Raw genomic sequence first — 16,064 nt, 5'->3', positions numbered from 1 at the left:
TTTGGACATGCCTTGTTGAGGTTAGTAAAGTCGATGCATATTCTAACCCCTCCATTTTTCTTAGGAACGATGACCATGTTCGAGATCCATGTTGGGTATTTTACTTCCTTGATGAAGCCTGCTTCTAGTAGTTTCTGAAGTTCTTTCTCTACTTCCTTATGATACTCTGGTGCAACTTTTCTTATTTTCTGCCTGAAAGGCGGCGTGCCTGGTTTGATGCGTAGCTCGTGTTGGATTATTTTTGGATCAATCCCCGGCATGTCTCCTAACTCCCAGGCGAATACATCCGTGTATTCTTTAAGTAGACTGGTTAAGGAATCTTCTCTTTCTCCGTCCATTATGGTCCCTACTTTAATCATCTTCGGATTTTCTTCCGTTCCTATGTTGATTTCTTTTACGGGCTCCACTGGTGTGAACATCGGATTCGGGTCCCCAAGGACTGGGACGTTCTTTAATTGCTATTTGGTATGTTTCGGTCCTTCGTTGGCTGCTGAAGTACTTGCCTATGTGTTAAGAACATTATCATCTTTTGCCAAGCCCTTCCCCGCGGTTTCCTTGAGAAACAGGTCTATGTCCTTTTCTTTCGCAACTTCTTTATTTTTGGTTCTTCGGGTTTTTCGTTGCTCTTCTTGTTCATTGTTGATACGATCCTGAGTGGCCTGTCACTCCTTTGCAGAGACTCGATCTCCCTTGATTTCCATTACTCCCTCGGGTGTAGGGAATCTGAGATATTGGTAGTAAGTTATTGCCACTCCCTTGAGTTTATGTACCCATTTTCGTCCAATAATAGCGTTATAGGGGGATGGGGCGTCTACCACGCTGAACCGTGTTTCTACTTTCATGGGACCGGCGTTCACCTGCAAAACGATGTCTCCCAATGGCTTTGTGGGTGCTCTGTTGAACCCGCAGATGGTGTAATAGGAGGACATCAGCTGCTCATCATGGAGCTTCATCCGTTTGAAGGCGTCGTAGAATAGAACGTTAACTGAGCTTCCCCCGTCGATGAGGATCTTTTTGAGGTTACATCCGGCCACTGGTAGTGTGAGGACCAAGGGATCGTTATGGTCTTCCATATCTTCTTCGATATCTTCCGTATCGAAGATGATAGGTGCGTCCATCCACTCTTCGTGCTCGTCCACCTCTACGCCATCAATCTTATATTAGCAGTGGTCTTCGAATTGCTTTCTTAACCTCTTTCCTATCTGTGCTGTAAATGAGGGCCCTATGACTTCGGAACACGAAATTGTGTTGATTGTGCGGTTTCCCTCTGAAAGCTGGACTTGCTTGGTTCGTTTGGATCTATCCTCGGTGACTTCCTTTCGTATGTGTTGCTTGAGTTCGCCAGCATCAATCAACTTTTGGATCATTATTTTGAGGTTTTTGCATTTCTCGGTCTGGTGACCATTGAAGCAATGATACTCACAGTAATCTTTTTACCTCTCGGTCCTTGGGGAATGTTTTCCCTTAGACCATGGCCATTCCAAATTTTCCCTTCCTTTGATCTCTCGCAAGATCCGAGCGTAGCTAGCATTGAGTTTCGTATAAACCTGATCTTCGAATTTTCGATCGTCTTTTTGTCGATCATTTCTTCGTGCGGTCGTTCCACTGAGCTATTCCTTTTGGCCCCACTGGTTTGTTCTGCGGAGTTGGTACGGTGAGACCTTTGCGTTTGTGCCCTCGGGTTCTCACGCTGGATTTCTTCAAGACGAGCATACTTCTCAATAATTATTCGAAGATCTCCTTCTGTCTTAGGTACGCTTCCGTGGATCTCAACAAACAGTGGACTCATTCGGTCTAATCCCCACTTGTAGAAGTTGATGTTTACTACGGGATCCACACTCCTTATAGCTTGGCAGATCTTATTCCATCTGTTGGTGTATTCCCTTGTGTTCTCCTTGTAACCAATTTCCAGAGAAAAAGTTTATCCGTTCCGGTGTTGACAGCTTTGTTGTACATGTAGGTTCTCAAGAATTTCTTTGCGAGTTGATCGTGGGAGTTGATGGAATCAGGTGGAAGGTTGTCAAACCAAGACAAAGCCGATCCCTTCAGACTTTATGGGAAATACCTACAGAGGACGGCGTCGTTTTGACTCCATCGGGATAAGATACGATTATAATACCGGATATGTGCCGCGGGATCACTGGATCCGTCATAGCATTCAAAAGTTGGGACAGGGAACTTCAGCGGAATGGGGGTATTTTCCAGGCGATGAGTTAGGGGCGTGGAGTTAGCCTCTTTCATCACCTCTTCAAGCCTTCCTCCGCCTTGTCTGGCTTTTAACTGCCTGATCTCAGCCATCATCTCATCACGCAACTCTTCCATTGCGCGGTAATGTCCCACGTTCTCGTGCTCAGTTGAGCGTTTCTTTCTTCGGTCTTCACTGTCATAATAATCTGAGTCTTCGGCGGCATAATCTGGATCAGATGCACTGCATCCCCTAGTGGCGTTTGCTAGGATGATTCTTTGGTCTCGATTAGGCTCTGGTGATTTAGAATTTGCTTCGTCCAGTTGTTGGATGGTCTTCGTGCTTTGGGCAATCCGATCTTTTAAGTCTTGGTTCTCTCTGGCCAGCAGAGCTACGGCATCTGCGTAGACCTGCTGGCTATTTTTCAATTCTTCGAGCTCTATTATCAGTCGATGGGACTGGTTAGATCCCTGATTGGGAGTTCCGGCTTGTACCCCTACGACCATGGTTCCCCCTTCATCTACTGTGTGTATTAAAGGTGGTAGAGGATCAGCTTCGATTGTTGGTATCTCCAAGTTTGGTCCCCTCGGTTGAGTTTCCACCCGCGATGCTAAAACCACTGGTATGGTTTGATTCTGACCGTTGGTTGACGGCATTCCGAAGGCTGGCGGGTGTGCGGGCTGATGTGTCATAGATTCTGCCACCCCTTCTCTTTGTTGATGGACTTGGTTTGTAACCAAAGTTTTGTTAGCTTCTGCAGCCTGGAGGGCCGCAACAGTTGCATTGTTCTTCGTAGTTGCTGCTTTGAGAGCCGCGGCTGCAATGGAGTTAGTGTTCATAGGTGAGGTGATTTCCGAAGCATCCTGCCTCTGATTAGCTGTCTTAACTTTGTCTCCTTTCTGCTTACTTCGGGTCATGACTGGGGTAGTCCTCGGTGTCTCCTTTGATGAGGCTTTGGGTTTTCCTGCCTCTAGTGTCTTTTCCATCTTGAGTCCTTTTCTGCATAGGGGAATTTCAAATAAAGAGAACCAAAGATATCCACGAGAATCGGGTTAGTGTCCTTCGCACATGCAAAATGTGTGGAATAAAAAGTGTTTACTTTTTAAAAAAGAAATGAGTTTCCCGAGGGCCTTAATAAAAGAAAAACATAAGGACTTCAACAGTCTTGTTTTCGTAATACAAATCCTCTAATAAACAATCATGGATCTTGTTTTCAGACTACTTTTGAAAAGGAAAACTTTTGAAAAGGCAGATCCGTAGCGAAAACTCATGAATCGGATTATCAAGTCTTACTTAGTTTTAAAAAACGCCGCACGTTCAAATTTGTGATAGATAGCCGTGGATTTGTCTGCTTCGAAATGGTTTTTGTGAAAATAAAGACCATGAACCCAGAATAAAAAAAGGTTTTGAAAGCACGCTGAACCCAAAATAGAGCACAGCCATAATGCGCGTTTAAGGTGAAATCACAGGATAAGATAAATCTTTTACCGGACAAAGTCCCTGTTTCTAGCGCCAGATTGTGAACACATAAATCACGAAGCCATCCACGTGTTCACAAACAATAATCGCATACATTCTAATTCTAAAATTGTACGTCGTATGTGTAAAGGGGATGATTATATCGATTCATCGACTCGAAGCCTTCGAGCTTGTCACTGTCTAGTCGAATATTATCATCCATAATGTTCGTATAAAGGGATAAACTGAGAAGCAAGTATAAATGTAAATCACATGAAGTTCAATGCTGAATTTAAAGTGCTGAAATGTAAATAAGACAGATTTACGTGGTCAGCTCTAACGGGAACCGACACGAATTCATATTATTTTTTCAGGTTCGGATATTCTATCCTCTTCTTTAGTCACATCAGAGAAAGGTAGTTCTTACCAATGGAGCAGTCTACCTAATCGCTTCAGCTTGCTACCCTAATGGAATTGTTGGCTTTTCCACGGTTTTTAGATTCCAAGAAATTGTTCCTCATGGTTACCATGTGCAGAATCATACGGAAACCATTAGAAACTGGTATAGCAAAATTTAACAAAAGAAAGGAGCTTCTTCGACGGTGATGAAATTTCCAGACGAAGAACATTGTACAGTACTCACAAAGATGTCTCTTATAAGAGTTCACAATGTTGAATGTTTGAACCAGCTAAAGATACAGAGAGAAAGAGTTAAGAGACACAGAAACATTGTGGGAACCAAGCAGGCAACTGACGGTTTTTGCACAAATTTAGCACCACAAAGCTACAATTGCTTCTAAGTTACAAAAGTTTTGCAAGTGTGAGCATCGCGCAAGAAGGATGTGTTTCTGAACAAAACCGGTGAGTAAATGAAGTCTTGTTTTTACATTTTTAGTGTATAATTTTCATATGAGATGATATGTGCACAAATTGTTTGATAAAATGCGTCTAAGGCAAACCATGTCACTACTCTCCGTTGCAAAACTACAGTGTTATCAGCCATCTAGTTTTTCATAACAATCTTTGGATTTTAACATATTTTGTTCTTTCTTGAAGGCATATTTGAATCGTAATGGTTCTTAATAATATGTATTGTTCTGTTTTTTGTTTGTGATTTGCATGGTATAGTAAGTACATTCATCCTCAAGGAGATTTTACACTATCTCGTGTGAATTCATTATCCCACCTAAAGATAATACAGCAAATTAAAGAAGGCTTCAACGATGAATACTTGAAAATCCTCAAGAAGACGTCAATTGGGCATTTACTTGATATGAAGCCGACCAAATTAAGTGGTGCAATTATCAACTCTTTGCTACGAAGAGTGGTTGAGCCTCTTGTAGGTGACGATCCGGATTCTATGTACTTTCGCATTGGAGGTAAAGTTGTAAAGTACGGAATTTGGGAGGCTGCACTTGTGACGGGTTTGAGTTTCAAGGGAAGTGATGTTATTCGTTCTCGTGGTTGTGCTGGATCTGAGCTGATTAATAAATACTTTCTTGGCAACAAAAGTATCAAGTTGGAAGAGTTGTCAAGAAAATTTGATTCCGTCGAGCAGTCGACAGATAAAGCTAAACTCGGACTGGTTCTTTTACTCCAGGGTGTTTTAATGGGGGGGCGAATATGGAAAAGATGTAAATCTTGCATACTTCCACATGGTAGAAAACATTGAGAAGTTCAACAAATTCCCATGGGGAAAGCTGTGTCACCGGAGGATGCTGAGATGTTTTAGAATTGCTGTCAGCGGGAAAAAGTAGGTGGAGCAAATTGGAAAGGGTAAGCCCAATGCAACAGGCAAGTCAGCTATTGCCGGGCCTGGAAGCTTTAAATCTTGGTATAATTTGTATGGTTTCCCATACGCTTTTCAGGTACATCGCATAGAGTATTTATGAATTTATTTTAGAAATGATCTTGAATAATAAGTGGGTATTTATGTTTGCTTTTCAAATGCCATAGGTCTGGGCCTTTGAAATCATTCCAATTCTACGAGAGAGTTTTGCAAGTAGATTACAACCGAAACAATTTCCACTTGTGCTGCATTACTTTTGTGACAGTACACGTCCAGAGTCTTCTGCAGTTGAAAATATACTGACATCTAAGGTGTGTTCACTTAACACTTTTCTATATCCCCTTAATGCTTATTAGCGAAGTCCTACTTTTAATACTGCGTTATACATTTTATTTCTTCATGTAGATTGAAGTCCTGGCTTGCATAAAACCCACATAGGGGGAGATGTCGTCAAAGCACATGGGATCTGTCCTCCTGATGTCTGTTGACTTATCAGAATCAGAGGATGATGATGAAGACAAAGCCGAGGAGATGGAGATATCGATGGAAATGCAATCTGCAAATGAAAACTGGGAGGCAGCTAAGGATAAGGATGATGGTTCAGAAACACAAGCACCCCAATCCTGTTCTAACCAGGTTCTCTCTTTAGTTGTTGAACATTAAATGTTTCATTGTTTGGTTCATAGTGATTGTTTTAAACTTAAATGGGTGTTTTCGTACAGGATACCCAGCTTTTGGGAGAGGTTTTTGCACAGGTTAAGGAACTCACATCAAAGGTTTCCAGAATGGACAAAGAGATGTCAAAACTTAAGGATGATGACAACCGCAATAACCAGGCTTCTATAAAGATGGTAATCTAGTTTTTGGAATGTTAAGTTCAGTGTCTTCCGTGAAAAACCCCCTGACTCTGCACAGTTTAAGGGTCTTGTTTCCCTAAAAAATTTATCCATTTTCTTCCTGAAGATAGGTTTCCATGGTGGAGTGATGCTAGCTTAACAGAAACGACATGTGCAAAATCAGTAGAAAATAATGCCTAGTGTTTTGATAGAGTTCGTAAAATAGGTCTTGCAAAATCAGGAGTGATACTATACCTTTGTTGTTACTATATATTGCAATGAATTATTAAAAAAAATTGGCTAAAAATGCGTTTTGCTGTAGCAGGAGGTTATAGATGAAGATGAGAGGCTAAAAGGCTTTGTGAATGACTTGGGTGAGGAGGTGTACGAGGCCGCCATAACTGTTCTTTCGGAGATGAATGACTACAGTCTGAGTGGAAGGTATAGTATTCCTGAATGGAGGAACTTTAAGAATGGTGGAATGGAGATATTGAAGGAAGTTGCTTCATTTACGCTGGAACAGTGGAGGACCCTTAAGAAAACATTTGAAAATGATAAAGAAATCAAGAGTCTGGAAACGAAAATGAAAGAAATGGAGTACGAGAGTAAGAACTTGACGTATCAGAATGATGAGCTACGTAAACATTATAATAAAGGTACGCTATTTTGTCATGGGATTCAAATTTTGTAGAATAAGATAATGTGTTGAATTCAAAAAAAAAAAACTTAAGATAAACTTCAGTTTTTAGTTAACGACAAATGAATTTCGCACAATAATGTGCTGGTTTTGAGTTTTCTGAATTCTTAGCTACTGAAGCTGTAAAAACGTCATCAATTCCGTATCGGGATCTTATTAGCTCCTGTTGGAATTGGGCTTGACTTTTTCACTTTTTCCCTCTTTATCCCCTTAAAAGCCGACTAAAATGAAAATAGATTGTTTTGATAGTTCAATGCTTTAATAGTTGTGATATTTAATTTGGTATTTGTTTATATCCATTAGAAATAAACAAGATGCAACAGAACCATAAGAATCATTTGGAAAGGATCAATAGGGAGCATGAAGATCTTAAGTCGGAAATCGAATCGCAAAGGAAAGAGGTAATTTACCGTGACGATTCGTTTCATTCCAAATTAGTTGTATGATATCTAGCTCAATAGATAAGTTTCTAGACATTGTTGAAGGACTGAAGCTATAAAAAAACCAAAAAACCGAGTTATGATAGTAGCATGACGGAGGATTGTACCTTTTCACATGTTATAAAACACTCAAGTAAGTCTCCACTACTAAAAGAGAGCCGTAATAGGATTCATATATAGGAATTTGACACTGTATATGGGAGCCGTTTAACAGTTTTTCTGTATATACATTTTTTTGAGTATTCAGTTTGCAATGAAAAACAGTAATCTTGAAATGGTTTTCTCATGGAGCAGAGGGAGGTACGCGAAATGGTATTGCGGATTGCTGCAGAGAAAAAGGTTAAACTTTGAACTTACTGCTGTGATGTACTGATAGATTAGATAATTAGGAACTACTTGATATACAAACTATGACAACCTTGGATATCATGTAGTTTATCCTCTTCTTGTAATTGTTGATACCAGAAAATAGAAGAGGATCTTCTCAAGAAAAGAACTGAACTGGAAAAAGATAGGGCTAGAGGTAAACTGGAATTAGAATTTGAGGTATCCAGCTATAAGATGAAAGAGGTGAGTGAGAAACCGGAAAAAAAGGAAAGACAACATGAATATCTTGAAGATCTGAGCCAAATCCTTATTGCCAAGGAGCGGAAAAGCAATGATGAGCTGCAGGAAGCTCGTAAAGAACTGACCAGGGTGAGCTCTCTCTCTCTTTCTCTCTCTCTCTCTCTCTCTCTCTCTCTCTCTCTCTCTCTCTCTCTCTCTCTCGGATGATAGGTTCTTCATAGCTGCCGTGATATATATACTTGTAGATGAACTAATATTCTTGTCGTTGCTAAACAAATATCCAATTGGCTTGTAGGAACTAAGAGAAATGCCTAGTCGTGCTTTTATCGGGGTTAAGAGAATGGGAGAGCTTGAAATGAAACCATTTTATGAGATGTGCAAAGGGAAATATTGTAGTGATGAAGCATATGTGAAAGCCGTAGAGATCTGCACCTCCTGGGAAGCATGTCTTAGAGACCCACATTGGCATCCTTTTAAAATCATTGAAGTTGGAAATAACCATCAGGTATCTTTCTCCCATCTGTACTTCTGTTTAATGGACTTGCTTTGTGCATGAATTTATGCAATTTATATTCAAACTTCTTTTCCTTTTATCCTAAAAATTTATTGTGCCGTTTGTTATGTTCAGGGCGGCAGAAAGTTTACTTTCGTAGTTTTGTGGAAGGTCCCGTTGGTTCATTTCTCATCTGAGCGGTTTTGTTTTTTATTTCTGAGTTGTCTGCCCTTTCATTGGTTTTGTTAATAGAGTATAATATTGGTTGGAGGAACAGTATATGGCAGTACAATATAGATTGAAATGGTCACTTATTATCTTCACTGATTCCTTGGAGTTACCCTGACTAACAGGGGAGTAATGGGTTAAGACATCTGCAGATCTGAGACTTTAAGTAACCCAAAGAGAGTGTGGAGTGAGTATAGATACAACTTCATCTACATTCCAAATACCAATGTAAAAAATTAGTCCAAACATTGTCAATCCTTAGAAAAATCAGCTTTGATTTCCCATGTCTTAGATAATCAGTGGCTTAATGGTTTTTATAAATGAAAAAAAATATTTTATGGTTTATGGTGCCTTGATTTGCAGGAGACAATAAATGAAGACGATGAGAAGCTGAGAGGCCTTAGAAACGAGTTTGGTGAGGAAATATACAGGGCTGTCACAACCGCCATCCTGGAGATGAATGAGTGGAATGCAAGCGGGAGGTTTGTTGTTTCGGAACTTTGGAACTTCAAGGAGGGGAGAAAGGCATCGCTGAAGGAAGTAATATCTCATATACTGAAACAGTTAAAGACCCTCAAGCGGAAGAGGACCTGATGTCTGTATGAAAGAGTTCATATCAAATTGTTGTTGGTATCTTCCGAACCCACAGACGAACGTGGCGTTGAAATTGGAGGTAAATGTAGTGAAACTTGAAGTTGGTGCAAGGGGCATGTATCTATCTCGCATGAATTTCCTCATGGCCATGATGTTATTCTCTCCCCGACTTTGCTCTCCCCTTTTGTATCTTTAGCGGGAGGTCTGTATGTTGTTTTAGCAAAGGCAGCAGTTACCAACCTTTTGTTATAGTTATGGTCTTAATCTATCGAAATATATCACCAAGTTGTAAGCTTATGTTTTATAGCAAGGAATGTAGCTAACACACTAGTGGTTTGTTTTGTTAGATTCAGCTCTGTATATTCTCTTTTAAATCACAGAGAAACTTTGGAAGACTTGGAGTTGGAATCGAAAGATTTTAGGTAGTAAAAATCGACTAATTTGAAAAGTTCCGAGTTTCTTTATGATTTTTAATTTGTAGTCCGTGTTTCGTTTGTAGGAGATTTCTGAACCTTAAACTCAAATTGAGGTAGGCTGCAAGAGAATGTACAAGAAAAGTAGCTAATGCTGCAACACTTGATGGTCTAATGACTCTAATCACTACAAGAAGTTCTACAAAAGGATTTCTAGTTTCTTTAGTTGTCTGTAAATGCCTCTCTTAAAGGGAGGTAAATTCATTGACACATTTTTCACAGAAAAGAAAAGGGGGAGTCGACATAATGCCACATGAATATATTATGGAGGCATCTCTGGTAAAATGCCACATTAATGCTATAATAATTCTAGAAAAGGTTTCCACTGACGCAGAATTTACTTTTAGCTAGCAGACATCAAGTGAATTGCAAAAAAAAAATTTACTCATTCTCAAATTTGTCAACCAGTTTAAGAAAGTTGCGGACTATAATCTTGCCTTCAGTTGTTATGATGCTTTCTGGATGAAACTGAACCGCCTGAAGATGCCTATACTTTTTGTGACGGACTGCCATAATCGACCGATCTGCAGTCCATGCTGTAATCTCAAGTTCATCACCAGGAAAACTTTCATTCTCAATCACAAGACTATGATATCTACCGACAGTAAAAGGGTTCGGCAATCCTGCAAGCAAACCATCCTCCCCCTTTTCATCATGAAACACAGGAGAGCTCTTACCGTGCATGACTCCAGACGGTGCGCGGATAATCTTTCCTCCAAAAGCTTCCCCAATGCATTGCAATCCCATACAAACACCAAATAGAGGCACAACAGGTCCAAGTTCCAGAACAGTTTGCAACGATATTCCTGAATCCTGCGGCGTACCTGGTCCAGGTGATATGAGTATCCCTCTAGGATTTTTCTTTTTCAATTCCTCTACAGTGAGTTCATCATTTCTGTAGACTTCAACTGCACAGCCCATCTCTCCCATGTACTGGCAAAGATCGTAGGTGAAACTGTCGTAATTGTCAATCACAATGATTGGATTCACATCCCTATTCTTCTTCTCATTTACTGAGACCCCATGTTCCCCAATTACTGCAGACGCATGCCTTACAGAAAGAGATCCGTTTCTAATGGAGATTGACTTTCCAGTAGATGTAGAGAGTTTGGTGGTGAGAGCGATTTGAGGGTTTGGAATGTGCACTGTTGAAAACTTGGGGTTTCTTTGGGTTTTGAAAGACAATTGCTCGAGAAGGAAGAAAAACGGCCATTTTTACCGTCACAATGATTCAATTGATTGGAGATCAGCCACTTTTATTATCCTTTGAATTGGAGTAATATTGATTCCTTGTATGTATTTATAGAAAAGGAAACCTCCTGATCCTAAGGCTTAAGCAAACACTGAACCAGTGCTAATTTGGCATGGCCAGATTCGACCCTGTGACTTCAGAGGCTGCTGATATTTGCTTTTTGAGGCCTCACTAGTTTTATCTCGGTACATTCTCATTTTAGAAGACTTGGATTGGAGTCATTCTAGACGGTAAAAACTGAGTAGTTTTAAAAGTTTCTTGTGTGACTTTCGATTTGCTGCTCCAGTGTTGGATTTGTCGGTCATTGTGAGAAAAGATTGTTAGATACTGTAAACTGGGGACGTACTTTTAAACTCGGGACCAAGCCTCAGTGGCATGCATGTGTGTCTCAATAGGCTCACCTGAAATTCAACAAGATTATTCCCGTGTATTTGTGGACTCTTGAATAAGAATGCATCACATCATATATTATCTGTTGTTGTTTCCCCTCATATCCTTCACGTGTTCATGGATATCGTACAGTGCTTTAGAATCAACATATAGTTAGCTGAGCATAGTGAATTTTGCCAACTGCAATTCCGCATTCCATTCCGTCTTGGGTGGTATAGTATAAATAGAGCTTACTCTAATAAGATGTCTAACAAGTTATGCAAAACGAATCAAGATGGCAAAGCCTAATTTTGTTCTTGGTTTTCTGTTTTATATGCTGGTCATAATCATATGTTTCATTTCGCGTAAGTATTAATTAGTGTTATCGATTTCGTATTCTGTCACCATTACAGTTTCTTTTTTATGTTTCCAGCTGATTCATGCAGGATCAGTAAGTGTATATTTAGAAGCTTTACTGATTTATGGTTCTTTTGCTTGAAATCAATCAGTCTTTATTATTGTTATAGCCAATGTGTAATTTTGATAGTGCTGTTATTAATTTGTTTTTTTTTTTTTCCAGATACTGCTAATGCCGATATAAAGTGCAAATCTGGTGAGAAATATGTAACATTTGACGTCTTGGCTTGCATTGGTTGCCATACTCTGTGCTTAGGCCACTGCCCCGAGGGAAGTTCAGTTACCAATACGAATTGTGATTTAATCAGATTTCTCAAGTCACCTAGGTGTGAATGTTGTTGTACGCCACCGTCGCCACCGCCGTCACCACCCCCACCATCTCCACCGCCACCACCTCCCTCACCACCGCCACCATCTCCACCACCGCCCCCACCCCCTCCCCCCTGCACTGAAGTCTGTCCAACTGAGATCGAGTTCCAACTGTGTCCTGGCAAGCCACCGTGCAAGTATGTGCCAGCTAGTAAGATCATGACTATGTAGTTGGAGTAATATTATCTAGCCAGTTAAATGCTATGTCATCAATCTGGTCTTACTTATATTTTGTTGTATTTGCATTGTGTGTGTCCTGATGTTTCTGTATGAATAAGAAAGACTGTAACGCGTTTACATTGCTAAGACAAGCAAACAAAAACTTACTCAGCATGTAAGGCTATTAGCCGGAGTCCCTAAATCAATCTGAATGACTCGATCCTTGTATATAACAGCCGCCAGGTTTTGAAGATGTCAGAGATGGTCATGTTTGCAGATGGTGAGTGTATAGGAGAGAAAACTAGAGTGTTGTACACAGTACTAGACGTACAAGGTACAGATAGAGTAAGATGAGAGAGAAACCAGTCTAGAAAGTAATGCACAAATCCCCACAAATGATAACAGTGAGATCTTTTGTGGAGAGGAGACCCCATTTTATAGACATTTCCTAAAATTAGGATATTAACTGTGTGTCCTTTCCTATCTTCTTTGGGTAACTCCCCCTTCTGGTAACCGTACATGTGTCCTTCCCTTCTTCTTCAAGAGACTTCTTTCTTCTTTAAAACCTGCACGTGTATTCCACTAAAAGTACCTTACTATTTCCACCTCTTCCATGGTTATGGGGAGTTCTCCTCCATCCTCCTTAGGGAGGACTCCTCCAATCAGCTCCTTTTCTATTATCCTTGGGAAGGATTACTCCAGCAACCACCGATACTCTCAGTGCACGTCCACCTCTTGCATAGCGCCTGCACTGTTGTCATCTTTTGGTGTTTTTCGGGTATCTATATTAAGTCTCATGGCTGTTTGGGCAAGGCGTTAGTCTTCTCAACAGCCTTACTGCTAACCTTCCTGGTGGTCACGCTTCTTTGTCAGCGCCTCAGGCTCGAGGCTCACACTCCGGCGCAGTTCCTCTTTCTCAAGGTTTCTTTGACTTGTGCGCCTGCCACGAGTCCCCTAGTGGCATGGTCTTCCACTCGTATTTTCATCTTGACCCTTTGACAGAATTTTTTTTTATGCTTCGAAGCGGTTCCTCCTTTAAAGTTCCTCAAACTTGGGCGCCAGACACAAGTCCCCTTGTTCGAATTTCCTTGCCTTGTGCGCCTTCCACAAGTCCCCTAGCCAAACACACGTTCTTTCTCCATTCTCCCTTCATTAGTGATTCTTGACTTGTGCATCTGCCACAAGTCCCCTAGTGATCCTCTTCCTTATGCCCCTTTTTAACCTCCATCTCACTTTACACGTGTCTCATGCAGATGAAACGGTTCGTCTCCCTTTTTCCGATTTCTTCTCTGGAAAGACGTTACAGTTACCGTTAAATGCGCCCTTTCGAGATCCTTCTCTTTCTTGTGCCTACAAATACCTATACGTCATCCTTCAATATTCCATTCTTATTCCTTCAACTTCTCTCTTAACACCTTTTATCTCAGCGTCTGTATCTCCCACCGGCGCCTCATACTCTCTTCCATCTTATCTCAGCGCCTATATTTCTTACCAGCGCTTCATACCCCCTCATCTCAGCGCCTATGGTCTTTATCCCTTCCACCTCATTTCAGCGCCTGTGGTCTTTATCAGCGCCTCATACTCCCTCTCATGAGTGACCAAGGCAGCTCAGCGCCTGAACATCACTCCAGCGGTGAGGAGTCAGCGGTTGAAGAAGATCAACGCGCCTCACCGCCTCTCTCTGAGACTCCACGCGCTTATCGTCCTGGCAAGGGCAAAGACTTCACAGCTATTTTTGCTAAGAGGAGCGAATCTGAAGCTGACCAGAGTGAAGACGATCCCGGTGACGATACTGATTTGGTTGCCATGCTCGATGCCAGCTTAAGTGAGTTCAATCCTGGCGGCGCCGCCTTCTTGGACGATGAGTTATTCCAGCGGGTCAGGACGCCTATGAATCTCCATCTTCCTGTTGCAAGCGGTGAGACAAGTGAATGGCTTCTGTCGGAGGAGGTTGCTGACCCGCTCTTACTTCCTGTTACCGCTAATCTTTGACTCCGTCTATCACGCGGTGACTTCACTTTACCTCAGATATCTTTCCTATCTACAGCAAAACCCTGTCCGGAATGGTCCCCATGGATAGATTACGTCCTCTGCATCCCTTATTGTCAGAAGATAATCGTCAGTTTGAATTTGATGGAGGCACTTTCCTCTTCTCGGTATCGGCGGCTGACTCGTAACAACAAGGATTTAACCAGGTTAGTTCTGAGATGGGTTCCCCTGGTCCACACTTGCATCACCACGTGGGGCCGCTCCAACTCTGAAAGATGTTGTTTCCTTGACTGGGCTCCCTCTTCATGGAAGCCACGCTTATCAAGATGTACACGGTGGCGGTATGTTAACTGAGGAGGATGAGAAGATCTTGAGTTTCCTGAAGCAGGCACGATTGGACTCTAAGAAGCGCCTGAACGTAGTTGGATCTTCATCCACATCGAAACTTCCTTTTAAACGTTCCGGGAACAAGAATTCGGAAGGTGCTCCTCTTTCTAAAGGCAAAACGACCCTCACTGCCGAAGAAGCTGCCGAAACTCCTAAGACTCCTCGGGATCCTGCTCGGCGTGCAACCATGAACATGTGGTTCAAGATGTGGGTGCCTCGCCAGGTTGGTGAGTCTCATTGGGAGCCCCCTACGCCGCCTCCTGGCGCATGTCATCGACACGTGTTAGCCGCCTTCTTGTCGTATTGGTTATCTCACGAGGTGTTTGAGTATTCTCCCAGTGATACTGTTAGGGATGATCTGATGATTATGGCGGTGTTGATTTCTCGCGGTATATCATTCTCTCTGGCGCCCATGTTTCTAGGGGGTTATTTCAACATTTGGATTTGTTGAGCAGTGACATTTTGAAAGCAAACAACGCTAGCTACAAGGTTGAGACTTTTGTCCCGGCTAACTTTCTTCAGATGTGGTCATGGGAACATTACCGCGCCTATCGTTCAGAAGTCACTGAGCTAGATTTCGTAGGCGAGAGTCATGACCGCCGAGGATGCTAGCGAGCGGGTTGTTACTAATCCCATCTCTTATCCTTAGAGTGCTCTGTATGAGAAGATTACAGCCAAGCCATCAGTCCGCTTAGCTCCTTTGTTGGATGATCTTGAAAAGTTCACATTTCGTCCTTATGATGATGGTGAAAGTGGGGAGCTTTCTCATAGGTTTGCTTCCTTGTTTCCAGAGGATTATGTGGATACTCAGCTGGACCCCCCCTTCTTACGAGGCTTGTAATTTCGTCGCAACGGTCACTCAGGGGTATCTTCCTGTCTATTATAAGGGTGAGTTTTACGCGGAAGCTTATAATCTTAACCGCGTGGCTCGACAGGCTGGATTCGATCAGGGTACATGTTCTTTCCTCGGTCCTGCCTCCAGTGCTGATCTTGGCGTAATAGAGGAGAGTTTTATGCGTTTTGTTTTCAAGAACGGTAGTCCGCGTTTCTGTCGTCCTCCTCTCAATCCTTTGAAAGCTCCTCAAGTTAATCGTGAACTGAAAGTCACTCATCAGTGGTATCTATATTGGCTCAGAGAGATGGAGAATATCCATAGTGCTTTGTTGGCAGCGTCTATGGAAGTTCTTCCCACGGCTCTGTCAGATTTACACCGCTTAGGACGCTTCAATCTTCCCCAGGACGTCATGCGCCTCCATAAGCTTGGTTTTATTGACAAGGGTCAACGCTCGAACGCACCTCTTTCTCGAAGTAGGACGCGGTCTAAACCATCTTCAGTGTCAAGGGTTCAGGAGGCCGTTCGCG

General features: G+C 41.9%; 3 protein-coding genes across 7 annotated transcripts; 2 read left to right on the top strand and 1 right to left on the bottom strand.

The window, feature by feature from the left end:
• Positions 1–4,071: 4,071 nt before the first annotated feature.
• On the top strand, positions 4,072–9,676 carry LOC113307973 (factor of DNA methylation 4-like). Of its 5 annotated transcripts, none has more exons than XR_003339404.1 (12): positions 4,072–4,504; positions 4,772–5,511; positions 5,600–5,743; positions 5,838–6,068; positions 6,155–6,283; positions 6,591–6,924; positions 7,269–7,366; positions 7,700–7,744; positions 7,871–8,101; positions 8,268–8,477; positions 8,601–8,880; positions 9,057–9,224. XR_003339404.1 is itself a non-coding variant. In XM_026556438.1 (12 exons), the coding sequence occupies exons 4-12, from the start codon at positions 5,877–5,879 to the stop codon at positions 9,285–9,287; spliced, it is 1,503 nt and encodes a 500-aa protein (XP_026412223.1). In that variant the 5' UTR covers positions 4,072–4,504; positions 4,772–5,511; positions 5,600–5,743; positions 5,838–5,876; the 3' UTR covers positions 9,288–9,676. The 5 variants fall into 5 exon arrangements, 3 of the variants coding, with proteins under 3 accessions (XP_026412223.1, XP_026412222.1, XP_026412224.1); XR_003339405.1 differs by having other exon boundaries at positions 8,601–8,921; positions 9,057–9,169; XM_026556438.1 differs by having other exon boundaries at positions 6,594–6,924; positions 8,601–8,636; positions 9,057–9,676.
• Positions 9,677–10,141: 465 nt separating this feature from the next.
• Positions 10,142–10,973, bottom strand: LOC113312557 (anthranilate synthase beta subunit 1, chloroplastic-like). Its single transcript, XM_026561301.1, has 2 exons — positions 10,907–10,973; positions 10,142–10,797 (listed from the first exon to the last, which is right to left on the bottom strand). The coding sequence occupies exons 1-2, from the start codon at positions 10,971–10,973 to the stop codon at positions 10,142–10,144; spliced, it is 723 nt and encodes a 240-aa protein (XP_026417086.1).
• Positions 10,974–11,657: 684 nt separating this feature from the next.
• LOC113313936 (sulfated surface glycoprotein 185-like) lies at positions 11,658–12,500 on the top strand. The gene is made up of 2 exons (XM_026562712.1): positions 11,658–11,746; positions 11,962–12,500. The coding sequence occupies exons 1-2, from the start codon at positions 11,677–11,679 to the stop codon at positions 12,336–12,338; spliced, it is 447 nt and encodes a 148-aa protein (XP_026418497.1). The 5' UTR covers positions 11,658–11,676; the 3' UTR covers positions 12,339–12,500.
• The last annotated feature ends 3,564 nt before the right edge of the window (positions 12,501–16,064 follow it).

Source organism: Papaver somniferum, chromosome 9, assembly GCF_003573695.1.
Source record: "Papaver somniferum cultivar HN1 chromosome 9, ASM357369v1, whole genome shotgun sequence".
NCBI lineage: Eukaryota > Viridiplantae > Streptophyta > Magnoliopsida > Ranunculales > Papaveraceae > Papaver > Papaver somniferum.
The sequence above is the reverse complement of the archived record's forward strand: the minus strand, read 5'-3'. Positions and strand labels throughout refer to the sequence as shown.